The sequence below is a fragment of the Terrapene carolina genome, unplaced genomic scaffold, assembly GCF_002925995.2.
Source record: "Terrapene carolina triunguis isolate 2854851 unplaced genomic scaffold, T_m_triunguis-2.0 Scaffold35098, whole genome shotgun sequence".
NCBI classification, from domain to species: domain Eukaryota; kingdom Metazoa; phylum Chordata; order Testudines; family Emydidae; genus Terrapene; species Terrapene triunguis.
In genome coordinates, this window is record NW_020699449.1 from 15,548,733 (window position 1) to 15,569,927 (window position 21,195).

Here is a 21,195-nt window from a genome sequence, read left to right on the forward strand (position 1 = left end):
TTTTCCATTGGCAGTATCCATAGAGGAGCAGCTCTGGCGTCCTCTGGAGTGGCGCCTGCATTGCGCGGTATAAGGGGCGTCACTAGCTCCCCCCACCCTCAGTTCCTTTTTGCCATCGGTGACAGTGCTGGAACTTCTGCTGCTTTGGCTAGTTTTCGCTTAGTTCAGTGTCTCGTGAATGTTCCATGTAAAACAGTTGTGTATATAGTTAGTATTTACCCTTTGTGTTAGTTCTAGTTAGTTGGTCCTGGACGGGACTCAGCCTAGGGACGGGGTATGCCCCGGTCCCCAAGCTTGAAACCATGCGATCGTTGTAAGCGGCCCATGCCCATCAGCGACCCGCACATTAGCTGTTTAAGATGTCTAGGAGAGAGACACATAAGCGAAAAGTGTCGCATCTGTAAGTCGTTCAAACCCAGAAGGAAAAAGGGGAGAGACATCCGTCCCAAGGCACTCCTGATGGAGTTGGCGCTGACCCCGGCACTGGAGCAGAGGTCCGACTTGGCCCTGAGCACCGCAGCGTCAGTACGGAGCGCCCCGCCGGTGCCGTCTACGAGCCGGCACCGATCCCCCTCCTCGGCCAAGAAGCCCAAGAGGTCCGTGAGGGGAAGATCTCCTACTTCCCATAAGGGAAAGCAGAGGGCCGGAGGAGAGCCAAGACACATGCTGGGCAGTTCAACACCTCTGTCAGGGAGTCAGGCCCCAGCTCATGTTGAGCCCCTCCCATACTATGCTTGCCACACCGGACAGTGACGAGGGCCTCCATCAATGTGAAGTCCCGTTGACGCCTGAGGCCCTGCAGGCAGTGCAGGAGATCCTGATGCTATCGGTGCTGCCCACACCTGCTCCGGCAGTACCCAAGCCCAGGGGTAAACCCACCTTGGACCGTTCCAAGTGTCCCCACCTCATCAGTGCTGCTCCCCATCACAGAGGACATCCCGCCAGCGTTCGCCTGCACAGAGCCATCGTGCCTCGGACTTTGGGAGGCAGGCTCAGAGAAAGCTCTTCGGTCCCTGGGCACTGACAGCAGGATTCAAGGCGCGGCTCGCCGGTAACCTGGTGCAGACCTGTGGAGGCACGTGCCCCCTGGCATGAGTGTCGAGACCGACCCATTGGGTCGCCAACGTCTCTGCACCGATCCTGTGACCGACTGGCGGAACAGGGTCACCGGTCACCCACCTGCCAGTGTCAGTCGCCGAGACATGAATTCCCTCAATCGGGGAGATTCTACCGACGATCGGCCCGCTCTGACTCCCGGTCCCTCTCTAGATACAGGTCAAGCAGCGTGAGGCATAGATTGCTGGTCTACTGACACAGATCGTCCGAACACCAAAGATCCCCGGGGTTCCACGGGAGGAACGCGTCCCGATCGGACAGGTCGGCGTCGAGGCACAGCAGCCAGCACCGTGGGGAGGAGGCTGCTGGGCCAGCCAGTCATGGTCAATCCACAGTGTCTGCTCTGCTTACAACTCCGGTGCTGATCAGGAGTCCCTGGTAGCAGGACAGGCCCCCGGCACCAGTGGTTCTGTCAACCTCATCAGCACTGCAACAGACCCCGTGGTCTCCAGGCCAATGGCCGGCAGCATAGTACCCCTGGAATCCAGGGGGGTTCACCCAGCCTTCCCAGGCCGCCTGATCAGTGGCGGGAGCCTCAGATAGGCAGTCAGCCATAGCATCCCACCCTCCTCCGGAGGTGGAGGCCCCACAGGCAAAGACCCCCCAGGACCATGGGGAGCAGCCAGTTGGACCACCAGGGGATGTGGTGGATCCCTCAGCGCTGGTTTCGTCCTCATCATCACCAGACGAAGTGATTACAGGAACCGCTCACCCACTTCTGCAAGACGATGCCAAGGCTCATCAGGAGCTTTTGAAGAGGGTCTCCTCTAACCTGGGGCTCCAGGCAGAGGAACTCGAAGAGCCATCGGACTCACTGTTCGATGTCCTTTGCTCCACGGCACCTGCTAGAGTGGCTTTACCCCTACACGAGGGGGTATCAAAAATTATTAATGCCCTATGTCAAACATTCTCCTCCCTGCCACACATCTCAAAAAGGGCTGAGTGCAAATATTTTGTGCCAGTTAAAGGCCATGAGTATCTCTATACTCACCCGGCCCCAAACTCCCTCGTAGTTGAGGCCGTTAACCAGAGGGAGAGGCAGGGTCAACCCGGGGCTACACCCAAGAATAAAGACTCGAAGAGAGTGAATCTGTTTGGGCGAAAAATGTATTCGTCTTCCAGCCTTCGGTTGAGAGTGGCCAACACCAAGCCCTCCTTGGCCGCTATGACTACAACATGTGGCAGTCTATGGCCAAATTTGAGGTTTCACTGCCTGAAGGGTCCAGGAAGGGAATACCGGGCAATCCTAGGAGAGGGCATGGCTGCAGCAGGAGAGGCCCTCCAAGCAGCCTGGGATGCAGCAGACTCCATGGCTCGATCCATGGCCTCGGCCATCTCCATGCAAAGGGCGTCCTGTCTTCTCTCGGGTCTGTCAACGGAGGCCCAGCAATTGATGCAGGACCTCCCCTTCGATGGTCAGGCCCTGGTTGCAGAGCAGATGGATGGTAAAGTGCCTTAAGGACTCCCGCACTACTCTGAAAATTCTGGGGCTGTTCTTTCCCAGTCCATCCCATAAGCGGTTCAAACCGCAACAATCTCAGGGCCAAAGGAGTCAACCCCACCAGGAGCCTCCCCCCATAAGAAGAGTAGGGCTACAAGCACCGCCCAAGCCACCCACCTCCTCCCTCTGTCCAGTCAGACTCGACCCGCAATAAGCAGGGGGGGCAAGCAAACATTTTGAGGGTGCGCTCGAGGGTGACCTACCAGACTATACCCTGGATCCGTCTGTCCTGCTGTTCTCCAACTGCCTTTCTTTTTTCCTCTCCGCATGGACAGCTATAACTTCACACCGCTGGGTCCTCAATACTGTGGCGGAGGATTATACCCTACAGTTTACTCCCATCCCTCTTCAGGGACCCTTCTCAGGGGAATCTCCTTGCGCAGGAGGTAAAGGGGTTGCTGCAATTGGGTGCGGTGGAAGAAGTTCCTCTTGAGTACAGGAACAAGGGGTTCTATTCCCGGTACTACTTAATCCCAAAGGCCAAGGGGTGGTCTGTGGCCCATCCTGGACCTGGTGAGACCTCAACAAGTATCTAAAGAAGCTAAAGTTCCGTATGGTCTCCCTGGCTTCTATCATCCCCTCCCTGGATCTGGGAGACTGGTATGCCGCCCTTGATTTGAAGGACGCATACTTCCACATAGCTATCTTTCAAGGTCACAGACGCTTCCTCCGGTTTACAGTGGGCTCCCCCCCCCTCCCCCAATCACCAGTTTGTGGTCCTCCCATTCGGCCTGGCAACAGCATCCAGAGTGTTTACCCAGTGCATGTCGGAGGTGGCTGCTTACCTCAGACATCAGGGTATCCAGATCTACCCATTCCTTGACAACTGGCTAGCCAAGGGCAACTCCAGGTCTCAGTGTCGCAGTGCTGCAAGCCATGTCCCACTCCCTGGGCCTACTGGTGAATGACAAAAAGTCTACGTTTATTCCAAGGCAAAGGATAGATTAATTGGCGTAGTGCTCGACTTGATCTGTGCCAGAGCGTTCTGGCCACTAGAAAGGTTCCAGACTTTGACGTGGAGGTCTCCGCATTCCCCCGACTACAGCCAGGGTTTGTCTGTGCCTGCTGGGTCACATGGCAGCATCCACATACATTGTCCGCCATGCCAGGTTCCGGATGCGCCCCTGCAGCAATGGCTGGTGACGGTCTATTCCCAGTCCAGAGATCACGTGCACAAGGCCGTTACCATTCCGCCAACGGTACTTGCCTCACTGCAATGGTGGACCAATGGCACGATGGTCCTAGAGGGGGTTCCATTCAACACACACACCCAGCACTCCATCGAGTTGGTATCGGAGGCCTCGGACTGTGGCTGGGAGATGACATTACACATAAACATCAAAGAACTCAAGGCGGTCCGCTTGGCATGCGGAGTCTTCCTACCTCACCTGTTGGGCAAGGTGGTGAGAGTTCTGACACACAACACAGCCTCGATGTTCTACATCAACAGGCAAGGGAGAGCATGTTCGTCGACTCTTTGCCAAGAGACACGCCATCTCTGGGACTTCTGCATCAGCCATGAAGTCCATCTGGAAGCTTGTCACCTCCTTGGCGTCAAGAACACACTAGCAGATGACCTCAGCAGGGACTTCTCCTCTCACCACGAGCAGTCGCGCCACCCGGAGGTAGCTGGCATGATCTTCCAGAATTGGGGAAATTCCCTAAGTGGACCTGTTTACCACCAGGCAAAACACGAAATGCCGCTGGTTTTGTTCACTGCAAGGACTTCCTCTCCAATGCCTTCCTCCTGTCGTTGTCAGGGAACCTGATGTACGGGTTCCCTCTGATTTCTCTCATCCGCAAGGTCCTAGCGAAGATCAAGAGACACAAGGCACAGGTTGTCATGATTGCCCCAGCGTGGCCTCGCTAGCACTGGTTCAGCATGCTCATGAACCTGGCAGCGGCCCCTCCCTGGCCCCTGCCCAACTGACTGGACCTGCTGTCACAGGACTACGGTCAGCTTCTGCACCCCAACCTCATGTCCCTCCACCTCTCGGTGTGGATGTTGTGTGGCTGAACCTGAAGGAGTGGACCTGCTCGGATGAGATCCAACAGGTTCCCCCTGGGAAGCAGGAAGCCCTCAACCAAACTGACTTACTGGCCAAGTGGATGAGGTTTTCCTACTGGGCATCCAAGCGTGCCATCTCTCCCTTGCGCTCTTCCATACAGTCTATTCTAGACTACTTGCTTCATCTTAGGAACCAGGGCCTGGCACACTCTTCCATTAGAGTGCATCTCGCGGCCATCTCCGCTTTTCACCCACCGATCCAGGGCCAGACGGTGTCTTCTCATGACATGATGGGCGGATTCTTGAGAGGCCTCGAGAGACTCTTCCCGCAGGTACGGACCCCTGCCCCACAGTGGGATCTTAACTTGGTCTTCTCCAAGCTCATGTTCAGCTGATTATTTACTGTGGGCCCCCAAATATTTTTCAGAGTTACTGCTTCCCAGGACAAAGTCCCCCATCGTGTAAGTGTGGCCTACATTCTTTGTTCCTAGGTGTATATGTAACACCGACAGACCCTGGTAGTCGGCGGGCGGGTTCGAACCTGGGGCCTCTGGAGCTTAGTGCATGAGCCTCTACTTCATGAGCTAAAAGCCACATGGCTCTTAGCTAAGGCTGTAGAGCAAACTCATTAATCTCTCTCTAAGTGGTCTCGGTGCCACTAGCTGGGACAGAGCACCACACCCAGGAGGTGTGCGGGTTACATATACATTTAGCCTTATTAAAATGGATATTATTTGCTTGCTTCTAATTTACCAAGTGATCCAGATTGTTCTGAATCAGTGACCTATCCTCTTCACTATTACTGCTCTCCCAATTTTTGCATCATCTGCAAACTTTCAGTGATGATTTTATGCCTTTTTCTAGGTCATTAATAAAAATATTCAATAATATAGGGCAAAGAACCGATCCCTGTGGAACCCCATTAGAAACACTCCTGTTTGATTTCCCGTTTACAGTTACATTTTGAGATCTGTCACTTAGCCAGCTTTTAATTCATTTAAGGTGTGCCGTGTGAATATTATTCTAGTTTTTTATTCAAAATGTCATGTGGTACCAAGTCAAATGCCCTACAGAAATCTACGTATATTACATCAACCAAACTTGTAATCTCATAAAAAAAAATTATAGCAAATTAGTTTGACAGGATCTATTTTCCATAAACTCATCCCGCCCAGACCTGCTCTTCCAGGACCAGGGCCACCACCTCCACCCCAACCTAACGGCATTCCACCTCATGGCGTGGCTGCTCAATGGTTAGGCCGGGAGGAAAGAACGTGCTCAGAAGGGGTTCAGCATGTCCTCTTGGAAAGTAGGCGGCCCTCCACGCACCGAGCCTACTTGGCAAAGTGGTCTTGGTTTTCCCGATGGGCAGATGAGCAGGGCGTTTCCCCCGTGGCTGCCCCAATCCAGCTAATTTTGGACTACCTTCTTCACCTTAGGGCCCAGGGCCTGGCGCCCTCATCTGTCAAGGTGCACTGGGTGGCCATATCGGCCTTCCACCCACCGGTGCAGGGCCACACGGTATTCTCCCATGCTATGACTGCTGATTCCTTAAGGGATTGCATCGTCTCTTCCCATACGTTCGACCCCCAGTGGGACCTGAACCTGGTGCTGGCCCGCCTTGTGGAATCCCCGTTTGAGCTGCTGGCTACATGCTCCTGGTCGCACCTCTCGTGGAAGATGGCCTTCCTGGTGGCGAACACATCGGCTAGGCAGGTCTTGGAACTCAGGGCCCTGACCTCCGAGCCCCTATACACAGTGTTCCATAAGGATAAGGTCCAACTGTGCCCACACCCCTCGTTCCTCCTGAAGGTGGTCTCTGCCTACCACGTGGGTCAGGACATTTTCCTGCCGGTCCTCTGCCCCAAGCCCCATTCGTCCAGTGAGGAGCGCCGCCTCCACATGCTGGATGTGAGACGGGCTCTGGCCTTTTACCTGGAGCGGACTAAGCCATTCAGGAAGTCTTCGCAGCTGTTCATGGCCTTGGCTGAGCACATGAAAGGTTGGCCGATCTCCACTCAGCGGCTCTCCAACTGGATCACCTTGTGCATCCGTACCTGCAATGACCTGGCGGGAATCCCCCCGTCGTCAATTGTGAGGGCACACTCAATTAGGGTGCAGGCCTCGTCGGCTGCCTTTTTGGCCCATGTCCCCATTCAGGACATTTGTAGGGCTGCCACGTGGTCTTCAGTTCACACGTTCACCTCGCACTATGCGATCGTCTCCCAGACCAGGGAGGACGCCGGGTTTGGCAGGGCTGTGCTCCGTCCCGACAGTTTGTGAACTCCTTCCCACCTCCAACAGATATAGCTTGGAATCACCTACTGTGGAATACACATGAGCAATCACTCGAAGAAGAAAAGACAGTGACCTTTTCCATAACTGGTGTTCTTCGAGATGTGTTGCTCATGTCTATTCCACATCCCACTCTCCTTCCCCTCTGTCAGAGTTGTCTGGCAAGAAAGAACTGAGGGTGGGGGGAGTGTGCAGCGCCCTTTATACCGCACCATGGATGTGCCACTCCAGGGGTCGCTGGGGTGCTCCCCTACGGGTACTGCTAGGGGAAAAACTTCCGGCACTGGCGCACGTGGCAAGCACGCACATTTATTGTGGAATGGACATGAGCAGCACATCTTGAAGAACACCCGTTATGGAAAAGATAACTGTCTTTTTTGTCTGGTGAAAAAAATTTCCCTGGAACCTAACCCCCCCATTTACATTAATTCTTATGGGGAAATTGGATTTGCTTAACATCGTTTCGCTTAAAGTCACATTTTTCAGGAACGTAACTACAACGTTAAGCGAGGAGTTACTGTATCTACGTCATCCCATTTACCCTTTTTAAATACTGGCAAAATATTAGCTTTCTTCCTATCGCCTGAAACTTCCACAGTGTCTAAGACTTACTGAAAGTCAACATTAACAGTCCAGCAAGTTCCTCAGCCAGCTCTTTTTAAACTCTTTTATGCAAGTTATCCGGACTTGCTGATTTAACGTCTAATTTTAGTACCTGCTGTTTAACACCTTCCCGAGATGCTAGTGGAATGGAAAGTGTGTTGTATGACATGACTACGTAATCTTTTTTCCCAAATATAGAACAGAAATATTTACTTCTGCCTTTTCTGCATTATTGATAATGGTATTGGTCCATGGTAGAATTGTTAAAATGGTTTTTTCCCTAATATACTTTAAAAATTCCTTATTGTCCTTATCTCTGCTGGTCATAGATTTCTCCTTGTGTCCTTTTGCTTCCCTGATCAAGTTTTTACAATTCCAAGCTTCTGATTTATATTCATTACTATTAACTTCTCCCTTTCTTCCGTTTGAGATAGATTTATTTATCTATATCTATATATATCTATTTTTTATTTTTCATAGATTCCTTCACTTCCCTTCTAAATCAGGTTGTTTTCTTAACCAGTGCAGCTTTCATCCTCGATTGTGGCTTTTGGGGCATCTAGTAAGGTGTTCTTAAATCATTCTCAATTAATAGTGACATTTTTCTGATTAAATTCTTCCTCCCAGCTGATTTGGCTCATAATTGCTTTCAGTTTTGTGAAACTGGCCCTTTTAAGGCACCAAGTATTTACATCATTGGTCTGGACTTTACACTATATGCACATTATAAACGTGATCAAGCCATGATCACTTGCACCTAAGTTACCATTAATTTTTAGTTCCGTCATCAGTTCCTCTTTATCTGTCAAGATGAGGTCTAACACAGAATTCCGCCCATGTCGGATGTAACACTCTTTGAGTTAGGAAGTTGTTGCCTATAATATTTAGAAATTCTGAGACTGTCTTAATACTAACACAACATGCCGGGGGAACTCTGAGAGCAGTTCTCTCTTCCTGTGGCAGAATTCTCCCCACAATTCCTCCAGGGCTGGCATGACTCCACACAGGCCTGAACACTGGGATGGACAATGGTGCCACAAGCTAATATTCACAAGTCAGATGTTTATAATTTGCATTCATCTGTATATTTGGTTGCTGCTTACGTTGCACTGCACTGGGGGCAAAGTTAATCAGTGTTTACTTCCAACCTGTCAATGTTGTAATAGTGTCATTTGTTTATCTTACCAGTCTTGGAAGGATGCACTCAACATGCAGTCTGGCGAGCCAGGTTGATACTATTAAAGGCACATTCCCAGTTACTGCCTTTTCTGTCCTGGAGTAAGAGGCCACGTTTCCAGTGAAAAACCTTAGGATGTCCCATAATAGGCTCCCCCGCTGTGGTGTGCCGTCCGCTGCTTTCTATCATAGGCCTGGTCTACGCTGGGGGGGGGGGGGAAGGGGGGGAATCGATCTAAGTTACGCAACTTCAGCTATGTGAATAACGTAGCTGAAGTCGATGTACTTAGATTAACTCACCGCAGTGTCTTCACTGTGGTGAGTCAACTGCTGCTGCTCCCCTCGACTCCGCCTCTCATGGCACTGGAGTCGACGGGAGAGCGCTCAGGAGTCGATTTATCGCATCTGGACTAGATGCGATAAATCATAGAATATCAGGGTTGGAAGGGACCTCAGGAGGTCATCTAGTCCAACCCCCTGCTTAAAGCAGGACCAATCCCCAGACAGATTTTTGCCCCAGATCCCTAAATGGCCCCCTAAAGGATTGAACTCTCAACCCTGGGTTTAGCAGGCCAATGCTCAAACCCCACTGAGCTATCCCCTCCCGCTAGATCGATTGCTGCCCGCCGATCCGGCAGGTAGTGTAGACATACCCATAGTGTTGCGTCTATGGGAGCAAGAGGAAGGTAAGTGTAACGTACACCACTCTCCCATACGCTATACTTAGCCCGGCACTATAACACAGTGCTGGGTATCCCAACACCACCCTGCTTGTACAGCAGCGTTAATGCTGATCGTTTAATACAAGGAGCTTTTCCTTTCAAAACTAATTAATCCATTAAACTTTTTTAAATTAAAGGGGTCATAGTAGAGGGATGTTCTGAAGTAGCTGAAGCAGTTTAGGGAATACACTGCCTTTTACAGCGACCCTGACTAGCCTTAGCAAAGGGAGATGATGCCCCAGAAATGCCCCCGTTTCTGGTATTCTGGTTTCTTTTCCTAAATTGTTTCTGTATGAATCTCCCTGGGTATCCCTCTGATTTTTCCAGAACAAATTAATGCACTAACTGGGACAAGAAATGCTCCTGTTAAGCTATCAGCATTAAAGTTGCCATATAAATATGGTAGCATTGGGATGCCTATAACCAGGGATGTGGATTTTTATCGTTTATTTTTCCTGGAAGCGAGCCCAGCTCAGATCAGGGCCCCGCTGCGCGAGGGGTTTACTATGCACAAACCCAGAGTCAGGGACAGTCCCTGCCCCAAAGAACTCTCATCTCAGTAGACAAGAGGGGGAGAGGGGAGTACTGTTCTCCCTGCTTTCTAGAGAACACTGAGGCACAGAGAGACAAAGTGACTGGCCCAAGGTCACACACAATGTCTGTGCCAGAGCTGGCAATTGAACCCAGCTCTCTGGAGTTCCCAGTCTGATGCCCTACCCATAAGTCCACCCCTCTCTTATGCCATGGGGTGTTCCCAGGCAGGAAAAGCAGCTGAGGACTATATAACTTTTATAGACCCAATACTGAGTGCTGGCAAAGGGATGCCATGCCACAGCTCTAGCCAGGTGTCACTCAGAGCGGGAACTGGGTGTGCAGAAGGCTGTGGGTGATTGCTGGGGGTGGAGGGGAAGAGTTGGATGGAGTGCTGCTTAGAGGGGGAGGAGTGGGAAGGGGGAGGGGCTGGAAATAGCAGGGGAGAAGCAGCTCAGACTCTTCCCCTCCCCCCATCCCATGGTTCTTTGGAGACAGCGTGGGGCAAGGTGTGAGAGAGGGGGGAATGCCCTCAGGGAGAAGGAAGCCTGGTTTCTGAGAGCTGGGGAGGTCACTGATGGCAGTGATCTTAGCGATAAAGCAGGGCAAGGTGGGCCTGGGTGTAAGGCCAGAGGGACAAGGTGGGGAGGGTAAGAATGGAAGTGTTGGGTGCCATGGCGGGGGGGAGGGGTAGCGGCAGATGGCTGGAAGATCCCTCAGAGGGAAGTTGACTGGGAAAGTGAACTCCGTGGCAAACCAGAAAGGCCACGTACGCTGGATAGCAACCACAGCAACCAAATCAATACAGCAGCAAATGGTTTGCACCTGGGTCGATAGGGTGAGGAGAGGACAGCTGGCCGGGTTAATGATTGAGCAGGGCAGATAGCACTGGGCTGGTGGAAAGGGTGCCAGCAACCACCACTGGGGTAATGAGCTGGCGATGTCGGCAGGGGGCAGGTCTCAGGCTGCGGAGGCGCTAAGCGGCTATGGATAAGGTGGGGCAGCTGCCCTGCTCCCAACCTGGCACGTTATGCTGAGTAAACAAGTCGCATCTTGGTCCTGTTTATTCTCAGGGCAGGGGCGATGGGGAGTGTTGGTGTTTGGCCAGGACACAGGGCCAGTGTTTACAGAGTGGTTTCTGGCCTGGCTAACCTGAGCAGAGGGCGTGTGGAATGCCGCCGCTCAGCTGCTCGAGTGGAGGGAGGAGGATGAGGGCTTGCGTGTTTGTTCCCAAGCACATTACCAGCACGCTGTAATAAGTGTCAATGGCTCCAAGGTGCTTCCCTCCCCGACAGTCGAATTCAAACAGGGCTCACCACAGAGCCGGGACTGAAAACTAACCCTTAGGAGGGGAGAACGGACTCCTGAGGGATGGGCCCCGGAAGGGCCACGACTGTCCCTCCTGTGGCAGCATTGGTCTGGTCAGAGACTGATGCACAGCTGAGGGCCCTTCCCCTTTAGCTGATGTGGGGTGTGGAACTAGCAACAGGAGCCATCTTGGGGGTGGGGAGAGAGAGGAGCTCTGAGTCTGGCCTGAGTTTGGAGCCTCTGACGGGAGAGGGGGGAGCTCTGTGCAGGGACAGGCCTGAGGGGCCAAGGGCTCTAGCTGGGAAGGACTCTGCCTCTGAGTGCTTGCCCTAGAGACGCACAGATGCCAGGCGGCTTGAGGTACCCACAGGGCCTTACTGCCCCCTGCTCTTTGTGTCAGTGTGTGGGCCTGACTCATGTCTGGGTGTTTGTTGTTGCATGATTGAATTCCCAGGATCCCCCAAAGGCTGGGAGAGAAGGTCCCCGTGTATGAGCGCCATGCCTGTGGGGACCCAGCAAGGGCTAGGCGCTACCTGCAGGCTTGTGGGGCCATGGTCACAGCAAACCAATTGCTTTGCCCTGCTGCTTACACGGGCTCTGAGCCTGGGCCTGTCTGAGGGCAAAGGAGGGCTCGGTGACCGATGCTATGGTGAGATAATCAGAGAGACTCCTACAAATCCCGTGTAAATTCCCAGGATGGCTCTTGCCCTCTAACTCTTCCCTGCCACTCCCTGTTTGTACAGCATGGAGGACAATGGGACCCTGATCTCAGCCTCTTGGTGCTAAGGGAATACCAATACTCTGTCCCACCTTAATACTTCCTAGGTCTGGGATATTGAGCATGTTCATTATCTCGAAAATCCTGAAATAAACTTGCTTGCAAGAGAAATCCCTTTTGAGGCTGTCAGTTTTTGAAGAAGCGGTGATGATGCTGTCTAGATGTTACTCTGGCACTAAAGCACACTGTACATGTGCAAACAGGGCTCTGAAAATAGTCTGGCATTTCTGTGTGAAAGATTATCACTTTGCAGTTGTGTGTTTTGTGGGTGTGTCAACAGGACTTTGGATGGCTAAACACTAGCCTGGCTTTGTCACTTGATCTTGTTGAAACTTATCCAAGTTATAAATATTTGCAGTGGGATAATTCTGTTTGGTGTTGAATTATAATCCAAGCTAAAGGCCCAAACTCTTCCATGTTTGAGTAACTTTACATGCATGAGTAGTCCTGTTGCTTTCTCAAGTTGGAAGTGGGTCAGGTAAGACTACACTGAAGGGATAATAATTTGTGGCATGCATAATTGTTTTGGATATTTTCTATTCTGTTGAGAAGCCAAACTACCTAGGTATTAGACCTTGTGGAATTATGAGCAGCAATATGGTTTGAGCATTGGCCTGCTACACCCAGGGTTGTGAGTTCAATCCTTGAGGGGGCCATTTAGGGATCTGGGGCAAAAATCTGTCTGGGGATTGGTCCTGCTTTGAGCAGGGGGTTGGACTAGATGACCTCTTGAGGTCCCTTCCAACCCTGATATTCTATGATTCTAGAGCTGTGTAAAGCCAATGGAAAAGTTTCCATGAAAATTCACATTACATTTTTCACAAATTCAATCGGTTTAGGTGTGACTGAAAGCACCCCTGTCTTCACACCTTACACACTATTATAATCTTTGCACAAAATATGCTTTGTTGATGTATCATTGATAACTAATAACACTCTGGTCAATAATATCATGGTGAAATGTATGTAGCAACATTATATGTAAGGCTATGATTGAAATCCCCTGGATTATGGTTTTAGCACATGTTCAAAACCACACAAGCAGAAGTATTCTGAAGGAAGAAATGTGTGTTTACATACCTCAAAATATTCTCCAAAAAGAAAATCTAAGATATACACATTAACACGCTCAAAACTGCCTTCACCAAACAGGACAATCCACCAGAGAAGCAGATTGCGTCATGAAATGAGCTACCCCAATACCCTGAGAGCGCCTGCTTCAATACAGAAATAAAACTCCCTCCGACTGCACATCCCCAGGTGTCACCTACCACCCCCCCCACAGCGGAACCCATATGGGTTGTCATCAAACAACTACAACCCATGTATGATGGGGACCCCACCCTGAAAGAAATCTTTCCTGAATTCCCTCTTTTGGCCTTCCAACAATCCCCCAACCTCTCCAAAGTCATCTGAAGCGGCTCCCCGCAAACAAGGACACACCAACTCAAAGTGGCCACAGACCATGCCAGAACAACACATGCAGGCATCTCTCCATTGCTACAATGATCAAAAAAACCCTCGACACACCTTTCAAGATCCATGGGTCCTACACATGCCTATAACACATGGTGTACCTCAGTCAGTGCACTAAATGCCCCAATAGCAACTATGTGGGTCAAACCAATCACCCCACTCTCGAACTCTCACAGGAAAATAAGAAGACTCCCTATCACCTGTGGGTGAACACTTTTCAAAAAGTGATCATTCTATATCTGACCTATCAGTCCTCATCCCCAATGGAAATCTGCACAACACTTTAAAAAGGTGAGCCTGGGAGCTTAAATTCATAACTTTGCTAGACACTAAAAATCATGGACTGAATAGAGAGACTGGATTTATGGGTTATTACAACAATCTGTAACCCACTAGCAACCCCCACCCCCTGCTGCTTCCCCCACGCCCCCTCCTTTCCTCCCTATGATTGGAGCAGTCGCTTTAAATGGTCCTTTGAAACATGCAGGAGGGATAGCTCAGTGGTTTGAGCATTAGCCTGCTAAACCCAAGGTAGTGAGTTCAATCCTTGAGGGGGCCACTTAGGGGTCTGGGGGTTGGTCCTGCTTTGAGCAGGGGATTGGACTAGATGACCTCCTGAGGTCCCTTCCAACCTTGATATTCTATGATTCTACTTATGCTAAACAATCTTTTTCACCTTGTATTTAGCTGTGACACTGTGAGTACCTTTCCCAGACCTGGAGAAAAGCTCAGTGTAAGCTTGAAAGCTTGTCTCTCTCACCAGCAGAAGCTGGTCCAATAAAAGATATTACCTCACCCACCTTGTCTAAGATCCTGGGATTGACACAGCTACAACAACACTGCATATAAGAGCAGAAATGTCAAACAGTGGGCAGCTGGAGAGGATTTGACTCCTCATTCTTCTCTCTGCCCTGCACATGGTGGCTCTGGGCAGTAGCTGGTGGCCCCTTTTCCTCCTTGAGAAAAGTGAGCTGTTCAATTTCTTTAAGTCTAGAGCACTGGATACAGTTCCATTAACCCATGTTTCCAATGAGACTCTGTAGCTTTGTCCTTCACTTCTCTCTCCAACAGTTCTTACGGCTTTCCACAGAGCAAAGCCCTCTGCTCTCCACAACATGTCTCACACATCAAGGAATTCTAGCTGTCTTGTTGCAGCACTTAATTTGGAAGGGATATATCTCGACCTAGTCCTTGGGGAGTGTGGGACTTTCTGGAGAGCAGCTGTGATTTTTCTAGTCAGCCAGAGCATCTATCAAGGTCGTTCCAGGAAAAGGTCTTTTGCCAGGAAAGCTGCTTTCATTTGGGGAACTGGTATGAGCCATACCAGCTAAAGCATGTTTTGTTTGTTTGTATAAGCTGCATCTGCACTAGGAGGGTTTGCCGCTCTAGTTATACCAATATAGCTGCACTGGCAAAGTTTTTCTAGTGTAAACTTGGACTAGCTCTTGGTTTGGGGATAATTACAACACTTGGTAAGGCATTTTACCTTTAAGCTACTCTGAACCTTAAATCGATCTTAACATCTTTTTTCTTTCAGATTTATTTACTGAGCCCTCAGACCGCATGCTGTAAAAATGAAACCGGAAAAGACAAACCCATGCTCCAAGGATCTTACAATCCAGTCTGGACAGATAACCCCTTTCAGATACACAGTGCTCCATTTGGTCAGGTGACATTCAGAACTCTGTGTAGTGAGCTTATTTTTTTTAATCATATACTTTTGGAGGGCATGGCCTGGATGTTTTGTCCTTGGGGTGCTCTTGAGTCTTGTGTGTGTTGAGCTGGTGTTTGTGTGGAGTCTGCCATTTTAACAAGTGGATTATTTTAATAAGGAACTGAATATAATATGTGAGGAATGTGAAAAAAATCTGAACTGCACACTTCTGCTTAAGTGTATTTTTAAACCATCCTGTTTGCATTTTACAATAATCATCCCAAAACCCTTTCTTGAGAGAGGGAGAGAATCTTGCTCTATTTCACTAACCAATGGCCATGTAATTTAGAAACATGCTTAAAAATTCAAGTGTACAGAAATAATTACAACGCCGCATTGAAAATGTCACATCCTGTAGAAAAAGTGTTTACTGGTAACTTTGTAAAAAATAGCAAGGAGTATATAAACTAATATGTTTCTTATGCCCCCAAAAAACTTTCCACTTTTTTAATTAAGAAAAATGGAAGTAATTAACTCAGGAAAATACTTCTTGCCTTCATTTATTTTCCTAATGAAAATGTTCGGGGGGGGGGGGGGAGTAAAAAAAAAATGTAATCAATGTAAGTTAAAATTGGACCTTCAAAGCTTTTTTTATGTTTGAAGAAAATAAAAATTGAACATGAAAATTAAGCTTTTGCAGCACTATTGAAGGCACTTTAAAGGCCTCCTAATCTTTTGTAAAATTAAATTACTTAAAATACACAGACTCACAAAAGAGATCCCAACAGGTTAGCCTGACCCAGAATGAAACTGCAGTAATTAAAATAAACATTCTGTTCCTCACCCCGCCACTTCTCAGCACTTCAAAAGTGGTTAACCTTGAAAAATAAACTAATTCTCCAGAAAGAGTCAGGATTTTGCTTGAGTGACGTTTCAATCTTTGAATTCACACTGGTCTCACACAAGGGTATGAAGCCTAGTGAAAAATGCCATTGACACGCAGTAGGGCTGCAAACCAACTCCTCAGTCCTGCACACACTTATGCATCTGCTTGATTTTGCTAATGTGATTAGCCCCAGTGACTTCTCAGGTGAGTAAAGTTAGCCATGTGCAGAAAGGTTTGTAGGAGCAGGCTCCAGGCTGCTCACCATTAAAAGCAGGGAGGAGGTTAGTTTTAAATAGAACTGGTTGGAAAACTTTCAATGAAACATTTTTCTATTGGAAATTGCCGTTTTGAGAAAACTACAGAATTGTATCAGTTTTGACAAAACTTGGTTTTGAAAACAATTGGGGGGGGAAGTTTTTAAATGTCAATGTCCCATTTCAACATTTTTGGAATGAAAAGTTTTGATATTTTGTTTGAAACTATTTTTTGCTTAGAAATGTATTTGATATTTAAAAGGGTTGAAATAGAAACAAAACATTTCAACTGACCCAAAATGAATTTTTTTCAGCATTTGATTTTGGATAAATTGTGAAATTTTGGCTTTCTTTCCTGATTTTAGGATAAAAATTTTCAAAATCTTGAATTTTTTAGTGGGACGGAAAATCCATTTTCTTACTAGTTCTATTTAGAAATCATTAAACAAATGCTACTTTGCTTGCTATGATTTTGAAGGACCACCCTATTGTTGTCTAAACAATTGGAAACAAAACAGGGAGGAAAGCTGATGGCCTTGGCGTTAAAGCACTGACCTGCGACTTAAGAAACTTTGGGTTCAGTTACTGGCTCAGCCACTCGCTCCTTGTCTGGCAGCAACCACTCGCACGCAAATGCTTAAGTACCTTCCTGAATCAGGGTCTTAATCTCTCTGACTCCATTCCCCATCTGTAAAATGGATCAATACTTCCCCACATCACAGGATGCTGTAATGCAAGGCACTCCGTTACTGCCGTTATAAATAAGAGGTTTTATGTCTTTTTAAATACTAAAATACATTCTCATTGCTTAGAAATCCTTAAAATTCTTGGAACATTTATTAATGCAAGATCAACTCACTGATCCAGCTCTTTTTGATTGCTGTGGACCTAGAGAATTCAAATTATACCTCACTTGAGCCTGCAAATAATAAATAGACTAGGGCTGTCAAGCGATTAAAATAATTAATCACACAATTAAACAATAATAGAATAACATTTCTTTAAATATTTTCGATGTTTTCTTCATTTTCAAATGTGATTTCAATTACAACACAGAATACAAAGTGTACAGTGCTCACTTTATATTTATTTTTGTTTACAAATATTTGCACTGTAAAAAACAAAAGAAATAGTATTTTTCAGTTCACCTAATACAAGTACTGTAGTGCAATCTCTTTATCATGAAAGTTGAATTTACAAATGTAAAATTACATAAAAAAAAAACTGCATTCAAAAATAAAACAATGTAAAACTTTAGAGCCTACAAGTCCACTCAGTCCTACTTCAGCCAATCGCTCAGACAAACAAGTTTGGTTTCAATTTGCAGGGGATAATGCTGCCTGCTTCTTGTTTACAATGTCACCTGAAAGTGAGAACAGGCGTTCGCATGGCACTGTTGTAGCGGGTGTCGCAAGATATTTACATGCCAGATGCGCTAAAGATTCCTATGTCCCTTCATGCTTCAACCACCATTCCAGGGGATATCCATCCATGCTGATGACTGGTTCTGTTCAATAACGATCCAAAGCAGAGCAGACCGACACATGTTCATTTTTCATCATCTGAGTCAGATGCCACCAGCAGAAGGTTGATTTTGATCACGTGAAAGTGGGGACAGGGACATGCTGAACCTGGGACATATGAGGGTGACAGCTTGGAGGTGCTGCTCGACTCAGCATACTGAGTCCAGGGACATATAAGGGGTCAGCTTGGGAGTGCTGATTAACCCAGTCCTCTCAGACGCGCTCTGTTAATGTGTGTGTATGTTTGTCTGATTCTGGGGCTGGAAGAACCCAGCCCTGGGGACCCGAGGTCCTGCAGGATAGCTCCATTGGGAGGGAACTTGCAGCAGGGAGAAGTAGAGCTCCATATGAGAACACACATGACACAAGCAGTACATTGATAGAAGTACAGAATCCCCCCCAGAAGAGTAACCCTAATAAATGAGCATACCCCAAAGCAAAGGGCAAATCTGGTAACAGTGTTCTTAAAACGAACATGTGCTGGGTCATCAACCGAGACTGCTAAAGCATGAAATATATGCAGAATGCAGGTAAAACAGTGCAGGAGACGTTCAATTCTCCCCCAAGGAGTTCAGTCACAAATTTAATTAATTTTTTTTAATTAAATTTAATTATTTTTTTTTTAAACATGCATCATCAGCATGAAAGCATATCCTCTGGATTGGTGGCCGAAGCATGAAGGGGCATATGAATGTTTAGCATATCTGGCATGTAAATACCTTGTAACGCCAGCTACAAAAGTGCCATGCGAATGCCTGTTCTCACTTTCAGGTGACATTGTAAATAAGAAGCAGGCAGCATTATCTCCCGTAAATGTAAACAAACTTGTTTGTCTTAGCGATTGGCTGAACAAGGAGGAGGACTGAGTGCACTTGTAGGCTCTAAAGTTATACATTGTTTTGTTTGAGTGCAGTTCTGTAACAAAAAAAAATCTACATTTATGAGTTACACTTTCATGATAAAGAGATTACACTACAGTACTTGTATGAGGTGACTTGAAAAATATTATTTTTGTTCATTTTTACAGTGCAAATGTTTGTAATCAAAAATAATAATATAAAGTTGTTACCCAAAATTGGGCCAGCTAGTAAGCTTGGGGAGACTAATGACCCACCAGAGTCTGGCAGAAAGCAGCATGTTTATTATACTGATAGCTAAGCTCAAAGGGTGGGGGGGCACACTCTCACTCGCATACTCACGCTCCCAGGACAGGCACAGCATTGGAGAGGTCAGGATCCTTCAAGGTAAGTGTCCCACAGTGCAGCGATGGGCGGTGCGATGGAGGTCAGTCTTCCCAAGGCACGATGGAATGCAATGCGGCGAACCATGGCCAGGTGGTCCGGGCAAAGGGCCTTCACGGGAGGTACAAGCTTGTGAGTGCACTCCTGAGCACATGGCCCCTTCCCCTTTTAAGGACCTGCTCCTCATGGCCTGTGACTAGAGCTGACTTGGCTGTGTCTGGTTGGTCACACTCCATCTCGGGCAGTGTCCATGCATTGGGTGTGTGATCGCTGCCTAATCATAGCCCCAGACACCTTGTCTACCTGGGAGCTCTTCTGATCTTCCAGCTGCTCAAGCAGCCCATTCATCCCACAAGCATTCCAGGGGGGAGGGGGAGGGGAAAAGCCATTTCACAGGTATTTAAAGAGGGAGAGGAGAAGGGGGGGGGGGGAAGGTTTAACAGACCTTTTGAACATACAGGTTATACAGAGCATGCAGCTCACTGCTGCTCCTACAACAAAAGTGAGCACTGTACACTTTGTATTCTGTGTTGTAATAGAAATCAATATATTTGAAAATATAGAAAAACATCCAAAATATTGTTTAACAGTGCAATTTTTTTGGAGTTAATCACGTAAGTTAACTGCAATTAATCGACAGCCCTAAAATAGACTTTAAAAACGACACCTCGCTCAGACCGGAACTATACAAGCAATTTACTACACAAAGCAGCATACAGGCTTTTAAAAAAAAATCCTATTAGCGAAACAAAACTTGCCAGCTGCTGGCCTCGACTGAAAAACCCTGTGTGTATGTATTTAATATTGTGTTTACTTTGAGGCTGGAAATGCAAAGTGGCCTCCTGCCTCAGTTTCCTTCAGCCTGACTGTCCTACTGTTTACTCAAGTCATTTCTGCCCGTTGGGTGGAATGCACATTGCTAGTCGTACATGCACTCTCCCTGATGGGAAACTCCGAAGTGCCCAGTGTTAGTGTTTACAAGGAAACTAAGACAGGAAGCCATTTTTTTTTCTAGCCTACAGTTCTGATGGCCTTCTAGGTCAGTGCCTGCAGGATTTATAAGGGCAGATTAGAAGTCTGTCGGTACAGGACGGGAGTGGTATATTTGCATAGGAGCCTTCCCTTATTAATGTTTAACATTCTAAGTCCTTCCTGTGCCATTAGTTTGCATGTCCTCTGTGTTAAGTTCCAATGTTCGACACTGATGGCATTAATGCTTTTTTTCTTTTTGCAAAGCACTTTCACCAACTTCCTTTTGCCGTTGAGTATCATCCCCATTTTTGGAACAAGCATATTGAAATACAGAGAGGTCATGGGACTTGCCCTAGCCACACAAGAAGTCACTCTTAGAGCTGGGATTAGCACTAGCAAAGGGCTGGCAGTGGCTTCCTAGCCCCATTCCCACTGTACCGTGCTACATTCCCTTCACAGCCTGATGGCCAGGCAAATGTAAAGGTACCCAGATGGTGAGAAGCAAAGACAGTCCCCATCCACCTCACTCCTCAGCATGGACTGCTCTGCTGCTTTCACCTGCCTTTTGCTTTGACCTTGCCCTCTCCCCTAATTGTTTCCTCTGGGTGAAATTCACCACAGTGACGAGTCACCATGAGGCTGGCGGTGGGGCATTTACACCCTATGTTGAAGGCTTTGCTGGCCCTCTGCACAGGGGTGAAACCTCACTGATCAGAAGCTTCCCAATACACACTGCAACCATATCTGGTTAGAGATAACAAGACAGATGCATGACGATACCAGCCAGAGGACTTTGTTAAGGTTGAAAGTACATATCTGTGACTTGAAGCATTAAAGACCCGACGGACACTGGAATTACACAAAAACAGGATCTAAAACTAGGACATTCAGAATCCAGGTGACAAGAAACTTACAAGAACTCTGTACTTTTATTATAAACATTCCTCCCTGCCCCCTAAACCCTTAAATAAGCCAGGAAGCCTAACGTCCCCAAGCCCATCACTATTTAAAAAAGAAAATTCACCATTCAGGCTGTCAAACTGCCGAGAAGTGAGACCCTGAAAACATCAGAAACTCCAAGACTACCTTATTTGTCTCAAACAATTTCATACTGAATAAGTGACTAGGAACTTTAGAACATCATACTCTGA

General features: G+C 47.8%; 1 protein-coding gene across 1 annotated transcript in view; it reads left to right on the plus strand.

Moving 5' to 3' along the window:
• Nucleotides 1-3,852: 3,852 nt before the first annotated feature.
• The window catches only part of LOC113405350 (tripartite motif-containing protein 14-like), a 43,238-nt gene continuing 25,895 nt past the window's right edge, over nt 3,853-21,195 (plus strand). Inside the window, exon 1 of the mRNA XM_026646484.2 lies at nt 3,853-4,302. Within this exon, the coding sequence (XP_026502269.1) occupies nt 3,853-4,302 (450 nt within the window). The remainder of the gene's footprint in view (nt 4,303-21,195) is intronic.